General features: G+C 39.0%; 1 protein-coding gene across 1 annotated transcript in view; it reads right to left on the bottom strand.

Annotated features, from left to right (window-relative positions):
* Positions 1-211: 211 nt before the first annotated feature.
* DCC (DCC netrin 1 receptor) overlaps positions 212-20,782 on the bottom strand; it is a 945,550-nt gene continuing 924,979 nt past the window's right edge. Inside the window, exons 28-29 of the mRNA XM_008166035.4 lie at positions 9,931-10,073; positions 212-7,327 (exon numbers count right to left, since the gene is read on the bottom strand). Coding sequence (XP_008164257.2) covers positions 7,238-7,327; positions 9,931-10,073 — 233 coding nt within the window. The 3' untranslated portion in view covers positions 212-7,237. The remainder of the gene's footprint in view (positions 7,328-9,930; positions 10,074-20,782) is intronic.

The following is a 20,782-nucleotide window of genomic DNA, read 5'->3' as shown; positions in this document are numbered from 1 at the left end:
AATCTTTCTTCATAAATCAATCTCTAGCCTCCTAATTAATTTTTGTTGCTCTCTGTGAATTCAGCTGGATAAAGCTTACAGACTTTTTACCTTTTCTGTGTTGTGACAAACGAAAATCCTCATGCACAAAGCTAGTGAATGCTTCTGTTTTCACTTAGGGTCACTCAGTGTAAATAAAAAATGCTGGAGTTAGTACCATACCACACAGGAGGACTTTTGTATCAAAACTTTATTTATTAAACAAAAAAATGCACCATTGGAATAACATTTCTATAAAAATGAATATGAGACTGTTCTACAGTGCATTACAAAACCCCCTTTTTCTTCATGTAGTAGTATACAAGATTGTGTGTAGAAACAGTCATTTATTTTTAAATCGTAAGCAAGTTTCCTTTCGCATAGAACAAGATTTACACTTAAATATTGCAGTCACTAGTCTAATTTGGTTAACAATGCTAAAATTTGACAATTTAAAGAAACTGTTTATAGGCTCAAAATGCCATTTTTAGGCCTTTTGTAACAACAAGATTTTTTTTTTAAACTAAGGCTAGTTAAAGCTGTAGTGTAACCCATTTCGACCAGATTAAGGTATCACTAGTAGGCTAACAATTTGTTTAAATTACCTTGCAAAGCCCTTTAAATGAAGAGATAGCACTGTTTTCCTCAATGTTGTAACAATTAATTAACAGCTTATGTCAGTGCTTCACAGTCAACATCTTTTGGGTGACCTCAATGGCAGATACTAGTGAATATTTAGCAAGAGAGTTTTGCCAGTTACTCTTGAGTATTCGGTCTGAATAATGTAGTTTTAAAACACAACACACTGAGACATGGGACACCGCAGCTTTAACAGCCAACTCTAGGTTTCCAACCAGATCTCCCTTTTATCATAAATTAACCAAAAGAAAACACTCTAAATAATAAATTAAATATTACTTATAAAAAGTACACCCTTCCCCCCAACCCTCCCATCCTACACATGGTGACAATTCACAAATGTAGGAATTGCCAGGTATATTTTACAATAATAAAAACAGCAGTTTTCCCTTCTTCTACCAACATTGCTTTCTTGCACTTCAAAATACATGTACAGCATACAGTGAGAGACACTGCCCTGTGCCACTTTATGAAATATGTACTGTATTGTTATTGTTTCTCTCCAATCAAAAAAGGTCAGAATGAAGATGCTTAAAATGCTGTCTGCTGAGATAAAAAAAGAAGACTGAGCAAATTCAATTTGCAATCAGACAGGACACTTGCTGGCCAACAGAAAGACAAGTCAAACAGATAAGAAAAATAATCTCTGATCACTTTCAGTTGTTTGTGGCTTCGCTAATAATCGTCTTCCTTTATCCAGTTTCCAGTGCTTCCATTTCTGACAGAGTACTGAATGCTTTTCATCTTATCCACCCTTTATGTTACTTATTTATTCTGCACAATGTGTATGTTCGTGACCTGAAATATTTTTATTTTCCATATTTTTACATGTCTATATAGAGATTTAATAACATTTAACACCTGACCCTGAAAACACATAAGCATGTCCTTAACTTTATTACCATGAGTAGGCTCAGCAATAAAGTTACACATGTGCATAAGTGTTTGCATAGGATTGCCAATCCTCCAGGATTCTCCTGGAATCTCCAGAAATCGAAGATTTATCTTTAATTAAAGATTATGTCATGTGATGAAACCTCCAGGAATACATCCAACTAAAATTGGCAACCCTATGTTTGCAAGATTGGGGCCTAGCCATTTTTAAAAAAATACAGATTTGGCATGCCTATTAAAGGATTCAGTGAAGAGATTTGGCTGTCAAATAACAAGGGATAAGGTGCTGCTGGAAACAGGAGCAGAATGTTCTAGTGGAAATAATCATTTCATTATGAGGTTGAGTCTTGATGCAGTATCAGACATGATTTTCTAAGGTATCGCAATCGATGCCTTGGTTCTCAACTGTGTTACTCTAGTTTTTGTTGATTCAATTGTGTTGATTGCAGTGGGGCTGCATTAGTGTATAACTGCAGTAACACTGTGGAAATTCAGACTTGAGAATAATATTGCATTTAAGAGAGGACATTTTTATAACACAATATAAAACTCAACAGATCCCACCAGACTCGATGGCAAAAGTCCCATTCACTTCAGTACTGAGCAGGACAAGGCCTTTTATCAACATAACAGCTCACAAAACCACTCTTACAATAAGGATGTGGGATTAGTAAATTATGATCCTGCTCTTCATGTTAAAAACATTTTCAGGGCAAACTTTGAATTGTACGAATAACTTGGCCATCATATTTCTTCCATTTAAGTTAATGGAATTTTTCCTTCAGTGGAATCAGAGAGGTGCTATTTATGTTTGTGGTATATTTGTATATTAATGGGGTGGTTTTCAGATTTTATTTGTTAAGCAATACAAAGTTGTGAGACTAACCTGAAAATTGTATGTACAACTGGGGGGCGGGTAACTGGTTTGGAGAAAATGAGTACCAACTCCTGAACAATCGGTAACTTTATTTTGAAACTCCAAAACGGTAAGTTAGGCCCTTGAGCATGCAATCTGAATCACCTTGGTGGTCCCCTGTACTCATATGGAGCCACAATTATTTCAGCTTGCAATACTTTGCAATTCATGACTTCTTCTGGTCAGGAATCAGAAATTCCCAAACACCATGGTTTGAGGCAACTTTTGCAGTATTATCCCAGCCCAAACCATGAAGTAATGGAGATCATATGGGAGTACAGCAATTTTTCTGCTAGTTTACCAATGAAAAGGATAAATGGCCTTAGATAAGTGGCTAAATGTTTGGATGGTTTCCTGAACTAACCCTTCAAAAAAAAAAAAAAAAAAAAAGCCAACCACCACCAGAATAACTTTAACAGGCAAGTTCTCAAGCTAGAGGACTCTGAAACAATGAAGTTCCTGGCAGAATTCCATCTGTGAGATTTTGCTCAGAAAAATGAATATGATTCAAGATATACAGCTGTAGAATTCTTGACTGCAAACTCCATCTGCTACCTGTAATGGCAGTCCAGGAAACTATTCCCAGGTGTGATTAGCTAGCTACTTCCCCATGGCAACTTCTTTACAAATTCATTACAAGTTGATTTATCTTTCTTTACATTTACAAGGGTGTTTGTGGTAGAGAATGATTCAATATCAATCATTTTTCAATTTAAATATTCTGGAAGCTTAGGAATCAAATTTTACATCTGAATTCACTGCAAACACAGCACTATCAAAATATGCCTTTGAAGGTTTTGTGCTATTACACTCATGAGAGTCTCCCATGTTTGGATGTTTATTTAGAAGGTCAGTATCTTTGTTATTGGACAACTAAACTGAAATATAAAGTTAAGTAGCTATTTATTTAACAATCCTACTCAGAGTCTCTGGACTTCCTCAGACCAAGTTTCTGAAGGGCATTATTTGTCCAGAGATCCTTCATTTTTACTGTACACCCAAGTTTATTTTCATTTAGCTTGATGTAAGTCACAGGGCTACAGCTTCTTTTTTAGCTATCAAGTGAAACCTTAAAGGACTCAGTCTTATGTGCTAAACCTATACACTGTATAAACTGGATTCGCAAGAGGAACAAATGGAGGTAATCTACCAATGTTCATAGCTTAGTCCTTGTCTAGAGAATTTGGAAAATAGAGAAATTAACAATTAATCCAAAAACAGTTACTTTTTTATGTGAAATTTTAAACTCAACTTGCAGCAGAAGCATCTTACTAACTAGAATGAAAGGTTTTAGCATGTCTTGGTATTATCTAATAGAATGAATCATAGAATCATAGAATATCAGGGTTGGAAGGGACCTCAGGAGGTCATCTAGTCCAACCCCCTACTCAAAGCAGGACCAATCCCCAACTACATCATCCCAGCCAGGGCTTTGTCAAGCCTGACCTTAAAAACCTCTAAGGAAGGGGATTCCACCACCTCCCTAGGTAACCCATTCCAGTGCTTCACCACCCTCCTAGTGAAAAAGTTTTTCCTAATATCCAACCTAAACCTTCCCAACTGCAACTTGAGACCATTACTCTTTGTTCTGTCATCAGGTACCACTGAGAACAGCATAGACCATCCTCTTTGGAATCCCCTTTCAGGTAGTTGAAAGCAGCTATCAAATCCCCCCTCATTCTTCTCTTCTGCAGACTAAACAATCCCAGTTCCCTCAGCCTCTCCTCATAAGTCATGTGCTCCAGCCCCCTAATCATTTTTGTTGCCCTCCGCTGGACTCTTTCCAGTTTTTCCACATCATTCTTGTAGTGGGGGGCCCAAAACTGGACACAGTACTCCAGATGAGGCCTCACCAATGTCGAATAGAGGGGAATGATCACGTCCCTCGATCTGCTGGCAATGCCCTACTTATACAGCCCAAAATGCCGTTAGCCTTCTTGGCAACGAGGGCACACTGAACTGTTCTTTCCCATAGTTTATTTACAGAATAGAGAACACAGGAATTTATTTTAGCTTAGATTTTGTCCCCAGTCCTGAAAAGCTGTATTGACTTAGATGACACAACTCACTTCTATAAAGTTAAACACAAGTGTTTGAAGGACTGACATCTATATTAGGACACAGCTACGGCTGCAAATGCCTGCAAACTAGGGATGACTGAATTACTATGTAAAATTTAAGAATCTCCTCTTCCTGAAGACTCATAGATATCTAAAATCAAACTTGTTCTGGATCTTCTTCAGGTTCTGAAATTTTACATTTCTTTTTTCATTTCCAGTTTCTGGCTGAGTATAGAGATGGAAATGCTTTAGAATTCACAAGAAAGGCTGTTCTCAAGAGAAATCCAGACCAATTTTGCAGACATACAAGGGTCTAACATTTAAATCAGTGGGAGTTGCATTCACAAAATGGATATGATAATCTATGCCACAGAACAGCCAACACAATAACCAATGTTCAAATAAGCATCTGAATATTTGGTTGCTTATCCAAACAAAATCCAGTTGTCAAAACTTTTGAGGTTTATCCATCACATATTTTAGATAATTTTGTACCATGAATATATTCAGTTTGGGGTTAATGTTCTATGATTAAAAGCCCCTCGTTAAAGTCCTATGAGTCAGATCCTGTTTTCCAGAGTACCTCAGCCTTACTCCAGGATAAGAGAGTGCAAAATTTGGTCCTATGGATCTATTTCAAAATAACTGACAATCTCTGCTAGCAGGGAAGAGGCTCTTTTTCAGAAAGGTGTATTCGAACCTGCCTCGCAGAAACAAGATAGTAGGCTGGGACATCATGGGATCCAATACCAGGAATATGAATTTGGTTGTCATCATGACAGATTTGCTTGCTTTGTTTTCAGTGGAAGTTCTTAGTTACAAATCTGACAGAACATAAAAACTCAACCTCTCACACAGATATGATTTCCTTAACTCTTAGGAAATATCTGACTGAAATCTTAGTCAATTGAATAAAAATACATTTTGGTAAGAAACATTTTCACAAACACACTAGAGTTCCTAATGAAGCATTTGAATTCCATCCTTTGCATCTGATTTCCTCCCCAATACATGACTGTAGAAAATAATCTGAATTATTACTTCTGTTACAGTGCCATTTTACTCAAAATATTTTATTCAGGGATTCACATATAATTACCCACCTAATAAAAGGAACTATTAGGTTGTAAAGATCCCAGCCCTTCCGTGCTCTTTTAAAATTATGACCTACTCAAGCTTGAAATCAAAGGCAGAACTGAATGGAGTAATTCATCTGAAACTCTCTTATTGGGTTTTGCAGCCGCCTAACTGATAAATATGCAAATTAGTTCCCTTTTGGTGATTCAGCTGCATAAACAGGGATTAACTCTGAATGCAGCTGAAAATTCAGCAATAAAAAGTATGCTCACAAAATTTAGTCAATTCAAACAGTTATAGTTATCAATAAACACTGTAATATGAAGCTAGACTACTAGAAGAGGGGGGAGAACACTGAAAAGGTTCCTCTAAGTTCACATCAGTGTCCTGATGCTAAATTGTGGTTGGTTGGTTGGTTGGCTGTTTTTTAACTATGACTGAACAAGGAATATCCCACTGCCATCAAGCACCTGTAATTTGTTTCCCAATTATGCACCAGCTTCTTAGTTCATTTTCTTGAATCTGTTGCTTGTCTGTAAAAACTGTGCTGTGTCCATCACTGCTAACCGATACGTCTTATCTTCCACTGTGCCTGACCTAGGGTTGCTTTCCAATTTCCGCAGCCTCCACTGAGTTAAGGAGAAGTCATTGGTGACTGAATCACAGAGTTCATGGAACTGAGGAGTCTCAAACAAGAGGTGGAGCAGTAAAGAAAGGGTGGGAGGAACTTCACCCATTTTCCTCTTGCTGCTGCGAAAGGTGGTCTTGGAGAAGCTTTCAGATGTCATCCCGGTGCAGTATGGCACAAAGGCCACCCATATTTAGAAGTGTTCTAGTCCAAGCTTAAGCACATCATTACTGTGTGTCAGAGAAGATTGCATATCATACCCTCTTTTTGTAAGTATACGGCAGCTGGCAGCATGCCACCAATGCAGATTTTTTTTATGTTCCCAGATATAAAATGTTACCTATGGGAGGATTTCCAAATACTTGCAAAAATGGGTGGACTTTACAGCAACTCGCTAATGCACCCTGCTTGCGCAGGATGAGTGATTGAAATTACAAAAGAAATGGGAGTTATTTGTCTTGTTTTGTGCTGTTGGTAACACTTCCAATCCTTTGGTGCTATGTTGTGATTATTTGTTACGGGTGCTTTCATATCAAAAAAGTATATAAAAAACAAAAACAAAAAACACGAAGAGTGAACTTCCACACTGACAAATTATGGCATGGTATATGTTTAAAAATACATTTGAATGACGTAAAACTAGATTTTCACCAAGAACTACACACCTCTATTAAGTAAAATGTGAGATAGTCGTGACACCTCAAGTATTACAAAGGCAAGCAGATCAAAATGAGCAATCAAGTGGCATCACCTCGGGCTTTGCTGTCGTTGTTTCACTTATTTGCAAGGGCCACACTTTCATTGCTTTAGATGCTTGATCTACAGTAATGTAGCGTATTTTTAGTTATTTATTTTTTAGGACTCATCAAGAATCTTCCTTATGTTGAATGAATGGTACTGAAGAAAGGGTGGTTTTATGGGGGTGTGTATGTGTGTGGTGTATATGAAGTACTTGTATGCTGCAATGTTCCTGGATAATACAATTTATCTATTCATCAACAGCTGTTAGAAGGCCGAGCCTGTAATAGCATTAAGTTGCTTCATTAGCCCCTCCAAACTGGCCATTTGTTCACTCAGATCATCCTGTTCATATACCTGCAAAAAACCCAAATCAATAGTTAATGTGAGCTATAACCAAAGTCTGTTTTAAAGGACACAGAAATGACAAGCAGGGATAGAGCCACTTGAAACAACACATTAAAACAGTTGTTCTCAGATTCATCACTTCGCCCAACTGAGACCCAGTCACCTCCTTGCTCCTCTTCCACTGCAGTCAGCAACCTCCTCTCCTATATATCTAGTTGGTGAACTCAAGGACCAAACTCTATATATGCCTTCCCACCAGCAATGTTGCTTGCAATACTCCAAATCTTGGATTATTGCAGAATGGCATGAGGCTGACTGCATGAATGGCAATGCAGCCATGGTGCACTGGGATGTACTACAGAGGCTGCTCCTGGAGTTCATAATGAAGGGCCTGATTCTGCAAGGAGCTGAGCGCTCCCAACTCCCATTATAGCCAGAGAGTCTTAACTCTTACCACTGCTGTTAATGGGATTTGAGGGCACTCAGTGTCTTGCAGGAGGTGTTCCGTATTAGGGTCTGTGACAGAAGTTTGTGTGTGTGTGTGTGTGTGGGGTGTACAGAGGACAGCCAACTGAGTATCTGTCATGAAACCTTAAATAACTGGCAAATGTACCTATCATTGGGAACCACTGACCTCAAAAGTTATTGAGACAAGAGTAAAATGAATGCCTCTCTGCTTTGGATTCACGGAGACAGAACTCAAACACTAGTTATTTATGTGGACTTTTCAAAGGAAATGATTTGAAAGCACTGTGGGAAATCTGCAGCCTAAAGGTCTGGACAGAGTTAAGAATCCAATAGCATAATCGTGCCTCTGCAGAAATAAACTTTAAAAACTCCCACAATTCACCCCTCTGCCCCCAAAACTTTGACTACCTGAAGAGCCTATTAACTCCTGTGCCATTATTTCCTATAAGTGCTCACACACTTGCTGAGTTTGAAAAGTGTCCCTCTTGGGAAATAAATTGCGCTGCTGTTCTAAGATATTTAGAGCCGAAATAGCATTTCATGTTATCAAATGTTCTGTGCTAAATTACTCTTTATGTCGGTAATTTTACCAAAGAAGTCATTTTCATTTCTCTCCCCCCAATACAAGACTCCATGTCCCTTATCTCCTCTATGCGGTAGAGCCAGTAGGACTTGGAAGAAGTTCAAAGAAATAGGCTGCAGTAATCCACAGGACTGCTCTGTGACCACATTGTTCAGTAATGGATTTTACCCACTGGTGCGCTGGCTCAGCACTACACTTTATTCCAAGCACTAGTGGTTTCAGTCCCATTGCTGATGTAGGGTTAGACTCTAAATCATGGAATCATGTTACACTTGTTGAGTGAAGGTCCAGGTGATTGCCAGAATCAGGAAAAAAAAAAACACAGCAAGGGGAGTAAATGCCACTTTGAAAAGTAATTTATTTAGTTAGACGAGGATATTTATCTTATCTGCTTTGGAAAGAGCTTTGAGATCTGTGGATAAAAGCACCAGGGCATCAATCCTGCAACTAGATATGCATTTATAGGAGTCAGTGCTAAGCATTATCATCATTACAAAGAGCCACTGGTAGCATAAGCATCACTAGAAAAAAAGCTACTGGGTTAGGAAAGGGTCAAGTAATAAAAACCTCTTTTTTGGAGATGGCTCCACACTTTGACCGCCTTTACTCTAACATAACGTGAGAAGAATTCTCTCATAACAACACAATAGCGCATTGCTTATGCTACTACTAACAATAAAAGGGAACATAATTTAACTGTCCTACATTTATATGGGCAGCAGACCAAAAATCTCTCTGTGCATGTCAAAAACAGATTTCTTGCTTTTTCCCTTCCCCAAGGTTTCAAACATAAGAGGATTAGGTAACAAGATGCCAGATGAACCTGTCTCATGATGCATAGTAAGCCACTTTCACATGCTAGGAAATGAAAATAGATTGTACATAACAGTCTGTCTCCCTTATTTTTTTTCCTTTTTATTTAGTTTCTTTTGCTCTTTCTCCACCTTTCGTAAAGTACTGTCTCTAAGACTCTTAATAGGAGTTAATGGGATTGTTCTACATTTTCTGATTATTTTTTCAGACATCTTTTCCTTCTGATCCTTTCTTTTCATCTTACCTATCCCTTTCACATTATTTTTTTTCTCTCCATTGTCTGGTATTACTTTATAATCTTTTATTCCTTAACTTATTTTTTCTGACATCAGTTTTCTCATTCATTCTCTCTTCCATCGGTCCCTTTCTCCTTCTGGATCCTATGCTTGACAACTAGAATTGTTTTGATCTCTCAATAGGTACAAAAGAGATCATGTAAATAGCAATATGAATTATAGGTGCACAGAACACAGGTTATCTGTCTATCTGTATCAGACACAGGCCCAGATCCAAAGGCCACTGAAGTCAACAGAAAGAATCTTACTCACGCTAGCAGGCTTTGGATGAGACCTGTTGTGCCTTAACTGCTACTCACTGGTATAACCTAATACATCAAGTAGGCAGAGATGAAGCTGTTCAACTAAAGTGATTGGACAGAATATGATTTACAGCTATGACCCTGCACTTAAAGTTAATACGGTTTGCGATGAGACTCTTTTTTTTTTTTTTTTTTTAAGATTGTTCTTACGTTAGCTGGATCCTCTGTCTGTTTGTGGCCCTCTTCTGACACTTCTGGGGCTGTTGGCACCGAGACTGGAAGCAGAGGGGATCGTGCTTTTCCAGCTAATCCAAGTGATGCTGTTTTAACTTGAGCCTTGGGAAGATTAGGCCCTGAAAGAGAAAACAAATCACAATAATAATGTATGAATAATACATATAAGGGGAAATGAGATTTAAGCCTTCTGTGCAAAATGCTCTTGATTTAACGGGTTATAATTGGTTTTAAATTTTCAATCCTAAATACAGATTATCTTTTCCAAATGTTCTTATATTGCTTCTTCCTGAAGGGAAGCCAGTGCCGATTGGAACGCTCTTGTTGAAACGCTGTCAGTTAGATTTCACTGTGAGCAAGCTCTAAATCCTCTTGCTGCCACATTCAGACTGTCAAGTATTTTGGGATGTCTTTGTAACTCAGATGGCAGCCGTTTTTGCCACTAGGCCAGACCATGGTGGGCTCATCTCCCAAAATCGAACTTAAAATCTGCCCAGTACTAACACTTCAGTACTTGCGGGTGGTGGAAGAAGTAATGGTTGCTACACTTGCCACTCGTCTAATGAGACATTGTGATGAGGCCCCCGGTGGTTTTTCTGGTGGAAATTAAAGGTCCTGTCGCATGTTTTATCTTTTAAAACAACAGGTAATAAAACCACTGTCCTGGTCAATGTGGCCTCTCAAAATACAATAGCTTCTAATGCTCATGGCTATGTGGAAGCTATTGCTGGTAACATAATGGCTGGCTACTGCAAAGAGTATACGACTCTGATTTTAAAGACACTGGAATGGTTTGAAAATGAAACAAAATGTATAGTGTTCATTAAAGAAATGGGCACATATCAAAGACTCATACTATTAGAGGTGAGGTTTTCAAAAGTGCTCAGCATTGGCCTAACTCTGCTCCCACTGAAGTCACTGATAAAAATCCCACACTACCAGTTGTGTAAAGTCAACTCAATCCATTGCATCTACTTTATCCCTTCTCTTGAATCGGATTCTCTTCCACTCAACCACTGCAATGCATGTTTGTTCCCTATGGTACCTTTTAGGTTGATATGCCCAGGTTATCAGCACTCTCCAGACTGAAATTTGTTTGGCAGAGTACATTGCTTGCTAGGGTTGTGGACTCTCTCAAAGCATGGCTGCTATCAGTTATCAGGAGATCGCTGTTAACACCGATGATCCCGTTAGGGATAATGCTACATTTTCTGCACTGTGCAAGACATATAGTGGCCTATGTGTGATGCTTCAGAGGAACATGAACATCCCTCCTGGCCAAATAATACACCAATAATACCCTCTTCCTGATGTCCTGACCCTGGTGGGAAATACCTGATGCCCTGAAGCATGAGAACTGATTATCCCATCTTAACAAGCAAATATGAGTTTTGGTCATACAAATTATCCCGCCTCTATTTAAATCCAGGCTGTCCTTTCTAAATTATAGGGTTTAACTTTAATCATTCATTGCTCTTGTTCTTCCCCAAATAGGTTCCAACCTGATGAGCTCAGTCATTGTAGATCATTAATAGAGCATGAAAAGTAATTCTCTGGGGCCTTCAGTGGTGCTACCAAGAGGAATAACTCTACTATGGTAGGAAAGGCAGTTGCTGCAGCTGGAGAAGACAAAGTACTCCCCTACTCCCAATAAATGATTGCTGTCATGACAGTTTTTAGTATTTTTACAGCTCTGGTGAGTAGCCTGGGGACAAAAGCTGCAGATTAATTTTCCTGCATTTCAAAGAATGTTTTTTACATTTTTAATTAGTTTAAAATGTGTATAACAGAGCTAAAACACTCAGGACCCGCAGCAGAGGAAACACAAAAGAGCAAAGAGAGAATGAAATTCCCCCCGCATTAGACAGCCCCCTAGCACATTAGTTATAAGTACAGTAACTTCCAATAAAGAATTATAAGACAAAGACTAAAAGGAAAAGAGACCCATGTATGTACACTCCCCAAGTGTCAGTCTCTTTGATAATACAAGTTTAACTGAAACAACAACAAAAAAGGAAAGTCAATACTGACTAAAAGAGATCACTAAAAAGATACAAACCCTTTGCTAGCTCCAATTTAATAGCTAAAAAAGTTCTTTAATAACTGGCGCTTCAAACTTCCCAGTACTTCAAAGAAAGACTAGAAGACACAGCTATCTCCAACAGATACAATCTCTTAAATGTCACAAATTCAAGTAAAAATTTTAAGAAAGAAAATGTGTTTAGTTTCCATTTCCTCAGAGAAAAGTGATTTTCAAAGGGGAAGAGGCTTTTTTTTTTTTTTTTTGCTATTAAAGGATTTCGGCTGATGTGGAAGTGAATGCATACACTCTCATTTGCATTGATGGAAGCAGTCTTTAAAATTTGTGTTTGACCAAGCAATTTCTGGACCTGGGTGTGGCATCAGAATCCATTTGATATTATAAGAAATCAGTACATGATGTAAGGCATACACAGGAAGAAGACAAAGATCTTAAGATAAAATGAGAAATCATCCAAAACTGAACTTCTAAATTCTATTTATACAAAGAAAAACATTATGAGTCAGAGGACGTACATCACTGTATCCATATTGATTTAAATGGAATTATGTCCATTTACACCAGCTGAGGATCCGGCTCTATAAATTATTAATACCCTTTTGTTTGTAGTTTCAAAATGCGCTCTGTATTTATCTGTCTGTATGATGGAGCGGGAGCAGAGACCAGAACTGGCTGAGAAGCCTGGATGACCCAAGCCCACAATACTGGGGGCCTTTCACCTATGGGTCACAGGTGGGAATTTTGCCAATGTTTGTAGTGATCAATGTTCAGTGGTCTACTATATGTGAAACAGTAGAGTGGTTTCAGTCCAGTTGTGAAAGGCTGGGCCCCAACTGAGCAAAGCCCTTTAGCATATACTGAACTTTAAACACACTAGTGACGTCAATGTGGCATACACACATTCTGAAAGTACATACTGAAATGCTTTGGTGAATAAGGACATGGGACTCCATTATCACAAACCCCACAATTATAGCTACCACTCTTGTTTTAAGCTCCCAGGGACAGGGACTGTTTTTTGTTTTGTCTTTGTACAGTGCCCAGCACAATGGGATTCTGGTCTATGACTGGGGATTCTAGGTGCTACAATAATACAGATAAAGAATACAATAAACTGTAAGCTGGTATGGGCAGGGACCATACCTTCTTATACATTTTTAAAGCACTAAGAGGACAGCTGCATTAACCTGTGAAGAAAACGAGTGCAACTGTGACTTCTGTAACGGTAGGATTTATTTTTATTTATATTAGCACCCAAAGGGCCCAATAAAAATATATTTATTCAGCTTCCTATTACAGTACAATTTGACTGGAACCTTTGGATACCACTGTAACATAATGAAGAATAAAACTAAACAATTGCAAGTCAGACTTGCACCATGCTTATTCCCTGGTTAGCTCAGATGTACTGTATAATGTTTCTTTCAACAAATGACTTCAGACTTGCTTGATCTTCATGGATTTGGGGAGAAAGTAAACATTTTACATGGGCGAGAATGAGTTTATGTGAACTGCAGAAATATTCTGCTATAATATTCCTGCTGTAATGCATATTTGTACCTTTACATCCCCTGGTAAAAATCCTGTTACTCATATGTAACTCATTATAGTAATTGGCCTTAAAGAGCTGCTTTTCTGTACAAAGACAGATGTTCCCTCCTGGATATTGTTAATGAAAAGCCAAAATGACAATTAGCATTTTGTTTCCCCTTCAGCTCACAAAAACAACAGGCAATTTCTAAAGCTTGTAACTAAAATGACAACCAGAAAATGTTATTTAAGTAACCCTACATTTAAAGTCCCCCAGTAAATGTTTACAGACCATAATCAAAACACCCACAGTATAAAATTTGATTAGTTGTACATACAAGTAAAAAACAAAGAATATTGAAAAGACCAAACAGACCTTTCATTAAATATACTGGACACAGAAGGTTGATGTGCTAAGTAAGCTAATGTATGCAAATGAATTACTAATTAAATTAAGAACCATTTAGTTTCTAATGCTTCCAAACCCAGCAGGACCCTTAGAAGAAAAATAGGAACCTCCGGCTCATGAAGAGAAAAATGACAGTGCCCATCAGGTGTAGTTCTAAGTAGCCACAGCATGAATTTACTGTTTTAAACTTTTATTTCTCAGAAGGGTTATTAATTAAACACTTCATTTGCTCATTAGTTATACAGCATATGGCTGCTAGGTGAAAATTCCAGCTAGTGTCTTATTTCAGAAGGCCTTACTGAGCACATTATGTCACTCTGCATTATATATCAACAGCACTGCACATCAGTGGGCAAACAAGTATTCTGTAACATCATTAAATGAAGATAACTGTAAATATATGTGTTTGTATGGGTAGCAGCCTAGATGCTGTGATATGGACACCAAGTAACTGTTTGTAACAGCAATATATTATGTATTGTACGGGCATTGAGGTTAATAGCAAAACTCGAACTGACTTCCGAGGGGCCAGAATTTCACTGGATGTGTTCAGTACTGGTCCGTCTATCTCCAAAAAGGTCTAGAAGTAATAGAATGGCTCCAGAGACAGCCACAAAATATATTAGTCTTATTTAGTTCAGAGAGGACGTGAATAAAAGGGTGACATGTTAGAGGTATGTAAATCATGCATGGTGAGCAGGGAGTCAATGGTCCACTTATACTTACCTTCTCTCATAAGGCAAGAAAAGGGAATATCCAATGAAATTTGGACGCATCACATTGAAAACTGATTATAGGAGATATGTTTTTACAGAATTCATAATCAACATAGAATTCAATGGCACGGGAAGTCGCCTGGATTATAAGAACACCCCTAAGTTTCAGTACAACAGTGCTCAATACCTGAAGCTTCTACTGACATCAGCTGGAAGATGGGAATGTCTCAACACATCTGAAAATTAGGGGCATGGAGACTGATCCAAGACCCACTGACGACAATGAGAGTCTACTGACTTTATTAGCGGGTCCAGAATATATAAGAGATATAAACCTTAATGTTTAAACATGAAAGCCAGCCACCAGCTACCTGCGTGTAGGAAGCAATATCTCAGATGGAAAGATAATTCCATAATTGTCCACTATAGGATCTCTCGCACTTTCTTCTGAAGCATCTGGTTCTAACCACTGTAAGAAAAAGGGTCCCTGACACTCGGGTGTGATTCAATATGGCAGTTCCTACATCCCTTTCTTATATTCTGTTCTTCCTACAAGTGTGCAGCCATAAACATCAATGCAGACTGAGCAAGGTATCAGAGAGGATATGAAAAGAGGATTTTGCTCTAAGAGGTATTGTATGGGCACACCTTATTGGTTCCAGTTTTTAACTTACTGGTATTGAATCTACTGACTCTATAAAGAGTATCGGAGGACAATAACATGTTGCCAATTTTAATTCTGAATGAATTCCCCACCCCCTTCTCCATTCCAGCTAGTACAGATCATGGAATGTTTAGGGCTTACCCTCAGTAAGTCACGTAGCCAATTCCTCCCCACTTAACCCCCAGGACTTTAACATGTCATGTGTATAACCAGTACTTTTAGAGTCAATCTCTTTTTTTGAAAATAACTCTTTCATTCACAGAGGTGCAGTTATTTAAAGAGTGGTATTTCCCCCCCTTTTACACAGAGAGTTTTTAAAACTTACTTTTAAGGTTTCATTGAACAATACTGAGAATGAGAGGAAATACTATGTTTGATGAGGTTAACAATTTTATCTATTACTCACATATTGTATTACTGATGTATTGAATTTGCAAACTGGGAATCATTTTAAAGTCAGAAATTGCTAGGCTCAAAAGGCAGAAGCTGACTGAATGTTTACACGGTCTCCAGGGATTTGAAGGCTAATTAGGCAGACATTCAAAAGACCACAAGAAATAGACCAAGCCAGCTTAGGTAAAAGTCAAGCTGTTAACTAATTAACTAGCCTGTTACCATTGCAGGAAGGATCAACACATAACAGCAATGATTCATCATACAGAGAGTTTGCCTGTAAAAAGGAAACAGCTCCCAACAGACTCCACATAATTCAAGTTAGTCCCCCGTCCTGCAAACATTTATACATGTATTTTATTTCCATGGGACAACTAATAGTAGTAAAGTTAAGCACATACATAAACTTTTGTAGGATCAAGGCCTTATTTCCTATATAGGCTCCCAATTTTGCAAAGCATTTAAACACCTGCTTAACTTTAAGCATAAATAGTTTCAATATAGAATATAAATATATTTAATCTATAATAGATAGTATGTATACTGGGGCTGAATTAAGTCTTTAGTTTTGTAAGAACTGGATCCATTTCCTTGCAGTATTAACAGAATTGTGAGACACTCTGTAGGATTGGACCATAAATGTCTAGGTGAGGTACTACAGACACATTAAAAGATATTTAAGCATTCCATTTAATACTTTCTTCCTATGTCTCAGATGCTTCTGACTATAAAGAAGGTGACAGACAAAACTTGAATCTTTATTTTTTTAGTTAGTAATAAAGAAATGTGAGGTTTTTATTGTTATGAATTAAATATTTGTGGAGGGGTTTCTGGGGAGGGTTATGTATATTGCAATGTGAAGAGGTCTTTTTTTTCCCCTTTCAGTTCCACACAATTACAACAGGAAATCACAAAAGGATCAAAGACAACTAACGGGTTATTTGATACTGACTGTACTAAAGTGTGTGTTCTAATTGTTTAAATGTAGTTCTGAGCTTGCTTGTAACTACATGGCAGAATGTCCCCATTAAGTGTGATGGTGCCTCTCAAGGGAACGGAATGTGAAACCATATGAAAAATATTTGAAGACTAGACTTTTTTACACTATAAGTAAAAAAACCGAAAGAAATAAAACCGACCCTTGGGGCACTCCGCTTGAAACCGGCTGCCATGTCTAGTTGGCAGCCAGTTTCAAGCGGAGTGCCCCAAAGGTCGGTCCTGGGGCCGGTTTTGTTTAATATCTTTATTAATGATCTGGAGGATGGCGTGGACTGGACTCTCAGCAAGTTTGCAGATGACACTAAACTAGAAGGTGTGGTAGATACACTAGAGGGTAGGGATCGGATACAGAGGGAATTAGACAAATTAGAGGATTGGGCCAAAAAAAAACCTGATGAGGTTCAACAAGGACAAGTGCAGAGTCCTGCACTTAGGACGGAAGAATCCCATGCACTGCTACAGACTAGGGCCCGAATGGCTAGGTAGCAGTTCTGCAGAAAAGGACCTAGGAGTCACAATGGACGAGAAGCTGGATATGAGTCAACAGTGTGCTCTTATTGCCAAGAAGGCTAACAGCATTTTGGGCTGTATAAGTAGGGGCATTGCCAGCAGATCGAGGAATGTGATCGTTCCCCTTTATTCGACATTGGTGAGGCCTCATCTGGAGTACTGTGTCCAGTTATGGGCCCCACACTAGAAGAAGGATGTGGAAAAATTGTAAAGAGTCCAGCGGAGGGCAACAAAAATGATTAGGGATCTGGAGCACATGACTTATGAGGAGAGGCTGAGGGAACTGGGATTGTTTAGTCTCCAGAAGAGAAGAATGAGGGGGGATTTGATAGCAGCCTCCAACTACCTGAAGGGGGGGTTCCAAAGAGGATGGAGCTCGGCTGTTCTCAGTAGTGGCAGATGACAGAACAAGGAGCAATGGTCTCAAGTTGCAGTGGGGGAGGTGTAGGTTGGATATTAGGAAACACTATTTCACTAGGAGGATGGTGAAGCACTGGAATGGGTTACCTCGGGAGGTGGTGGAATCTCCTTCCTTGGAGGTTTTTAAGGCCCGGCTTGACAAAGCCTTGGCTGGGATGATTTAGTTGGGAATTGGTCCTGCTTTGAGCAGGGGGTTGGACTAGATGACCTCCTGAGATCCCTTCCAACCCTGATATTCTATGATTCTATGATATTTACATCATCAGTAAAAATAGCTTTTAAAAATGACTTTTCCAGAAGATAATGAACAGCGGCTTGACTCATTCTATAGGGGAGATGCTTTTAAAAGTTTCATTTGGGTAACTTTGATATTGTGGGGAAAGAAATTAAAAAATGAAAACAGAAAAGAGAAAAAGGAAGAGGTCATTTTGTGAATTTCAAATGCACAGTACCAACTATTTCATGGAATTGCCCATTGGGAAGACTTTGAAGGATGTTGACAAGCCTTTTTTTTTGTATGTAATAAGTCTTCACAATAGGTGTAACAAATGGTGGGTACTGAAAGGACACTTGAAGATGAAAACAATCACAGAGAATGTTAACACGTAGAAGATGAAAGTCAAAGCCTTGAAACATACGAGATGTTTGTTCTGTCCTTTCAGGGCCTTTCCATCAAAATTGGAACTATAAACTTTAAGAACATGAAGACATTTACAAACTTCAGTTGGGCATTATGATGTTTTCTTACAATTCCATTATATGAAGTTAATGCATATGTCAAAATTCCATGAAAAATCCAGTGACTCTTTGGGTTTTACTGTACAACATCACATTGATCCTCTTTGTTTTTTACTTCTCAAACTGGAAAAAGGCTTTTCATCTCTCCTCAGGAAATATGCAATGAGATCAGTGAGCTGTCAGTATAAAATGGATGTTGCTGGCAGTCGCTGGTCAGTGATAATGAACACAATCTCAACTGCAGATTCATACATCTGAAAAAGGTTTGCTTTTCCACCTGTGTGACACTGAGGGCTTGTCTACACTTACATTTTATAGCGCTCTAACGTGCTGGCTCAGGGGTGTGAAAAGCCCTAGTGTAAACAGGGTCCGAATGCTGGGACCCGCGCTCCCTGCGCTCGGAGCTAATCCTCTCGTGGAGGTGGATTATCAGGAGCGCTGGGAGAGCTCTCTCCTAGTGTTCACACGCGACCACACTCGCACTTCAAAGCGCTGTTGTGGGAGCGTTCCTGCGACAGCGCTTTGAAGTTTCTAGTGTAGCCATGCCCTGAGCCAAGCCATATTAGATTGAGTAGAGCTTTGAAATGTAGACTTGTATTCTTAGAAGAACTGGAAGAAAGTAGTGATTGTATTGGTCTGTGTTTACCTATATCTTGTTAGAGCTTAACAACTAACCAGATGGTTCCTGTCTGTTACTATCCTTTATCTTCAACTCAACTATCTTCAACTCAGCGAGCAGCCCCAGCGGTGCTCCCCGTGCCTATATCTCCCACTCTTGGAGCAGCACCCCACACCCCGGAGGATCTTGAGGAGACATTAAGGCAGCACCCTGCCAGCCCAGTGGCAGCCCACCACCTCTCCAACAACCTTGCAGCGTGTCCCCCCAAGGTGCTTTAGCATGGTGGGGGTGCCTTTGCCCATGTGTCTGCTCTGGCAACCTGCACTCTGTACTGTGAATAGCAGAAGCACTTTGCCCAGGCAGGGAGCTGGCTGCAGAGGGAACCGGACTCAGATTCTCCTCTTTCTCATCACCTTTATCCAGCTGATGAGAGAGCAGAGAATCTGAGCCCGGTTCTCTCTGCAGCCAGCTCCCTGCCTGGCAAAGTGCTTCTGCTATTCACAGTACAGAGCGTAGGTCACCAGAGCAGATACATGGGCAAAGGCACCCCCACCGTGCTCTGGAGCCCGGATGGAACTGAAAACCCTTGGTGCAGGGGGCCTTGGTGCCACCATCTGGCCTCCCCCCAGTTTGAGGGGGGTCAAGGGGCTGCTCCAGGACAAAGCAGCAGCAATGGCCAGGGGCCAGAGGGATCAGTTTACAAAGAAAGTTCAAAAGAGATTGAATTTCTAGCGCTGAGCTCAGCAAAGGGTGGATGGGGAGTGGCCGTGAGAAGTGACTGCAGGCTCTTGGAGGATGCAAACGCCATGGAACAGGGTGGATAAAAATCAATGATTTTTTTTTAAATCAAAATCAGATTGTTTTTTAAAATGTTATATTTAAATTAAGTAGAGGTTCAATTTTTAAAAATAAACCTATTGTAAATTAACTTTGAAATTTAAGGCCTAAATTTATTATAATCTATTAAAACCATTTAAATTAAATTAAATACAAAAAAATAATATTCACCAGTACAGCTTTGCTGCCAAGCTTTAAAGCAAGTCAAACTGCTGAACTGGTAGAAGTCACTGACTAGGCACTTGGAACCAGAGTTTGCTGAAGTGGATCACTTGAGGATTACCTGTTTTATTCATTCCCTCTGGGGCACCTGGCATTGGGCTCTATTGGACCACAGGATACTGGGCTAGATGGACCTTTGGTCTGACCCAGTATAGTCTCTCTTATGTTCTTATTGATTCAGAGATCAAAGGGGGATATTAACATTAAGATGGAAATTGGGTGTAATAATATCACTGTCTATGTTTCTCTTTGAAATTTGTAGTAAACTGTCTATGAACTGCTTAATGGATAATTACCTTATGCTGATAAATGCAACTAATTACCTTGTATACATAGGAAATAGAAGGTTTTACTTCAAAGCCACTATTCTTCACCCAATTAATATCTGCTGTCAAGAGATTATCATAGCCCACCAGAGGTCTATAAATGTATTCTAGGGCCTGATCCTGTATCTGAGATCTGCTTAAGCTTCGTCAGGGGAATTTAAGTCTCCTCAAGACTCCAGTCTGGATCACCCTGATATTGGACATGGTTTCCCTATTTTGGACTATAACCTGATGAACTGATTCTGAAAAGTACTTTTTGCAATTCAAAAACTCACATCTCTACTATGAAAGTGACCTAAGAACTTTACTCATAACTGTATGTATAATGATCTTTAAACCAATACTCCCTCTCCTTTTCTTTTTTAATACATTTTAGTTTAGTTAATAAGAATTGGCTGTAAGCA

This window comes from Chrysemys picta, chromosome 6 (genome assembly GCF_011386835.1).
Source record: "Chrysemys picta bellii isolate R12L10 chromosome 6, ASM1138683v2, whole genome shotgun sequence".
Classification (NCBI taxonomy): domain Eukaryota; kingdom Metazoa; phylum Chordata; order Testudines; family Emydidae; genus Chrysemys; species Chrysemys picta.
This window is presented reverse-complemented; position numbering and strand designations above follow the sequence as displayed.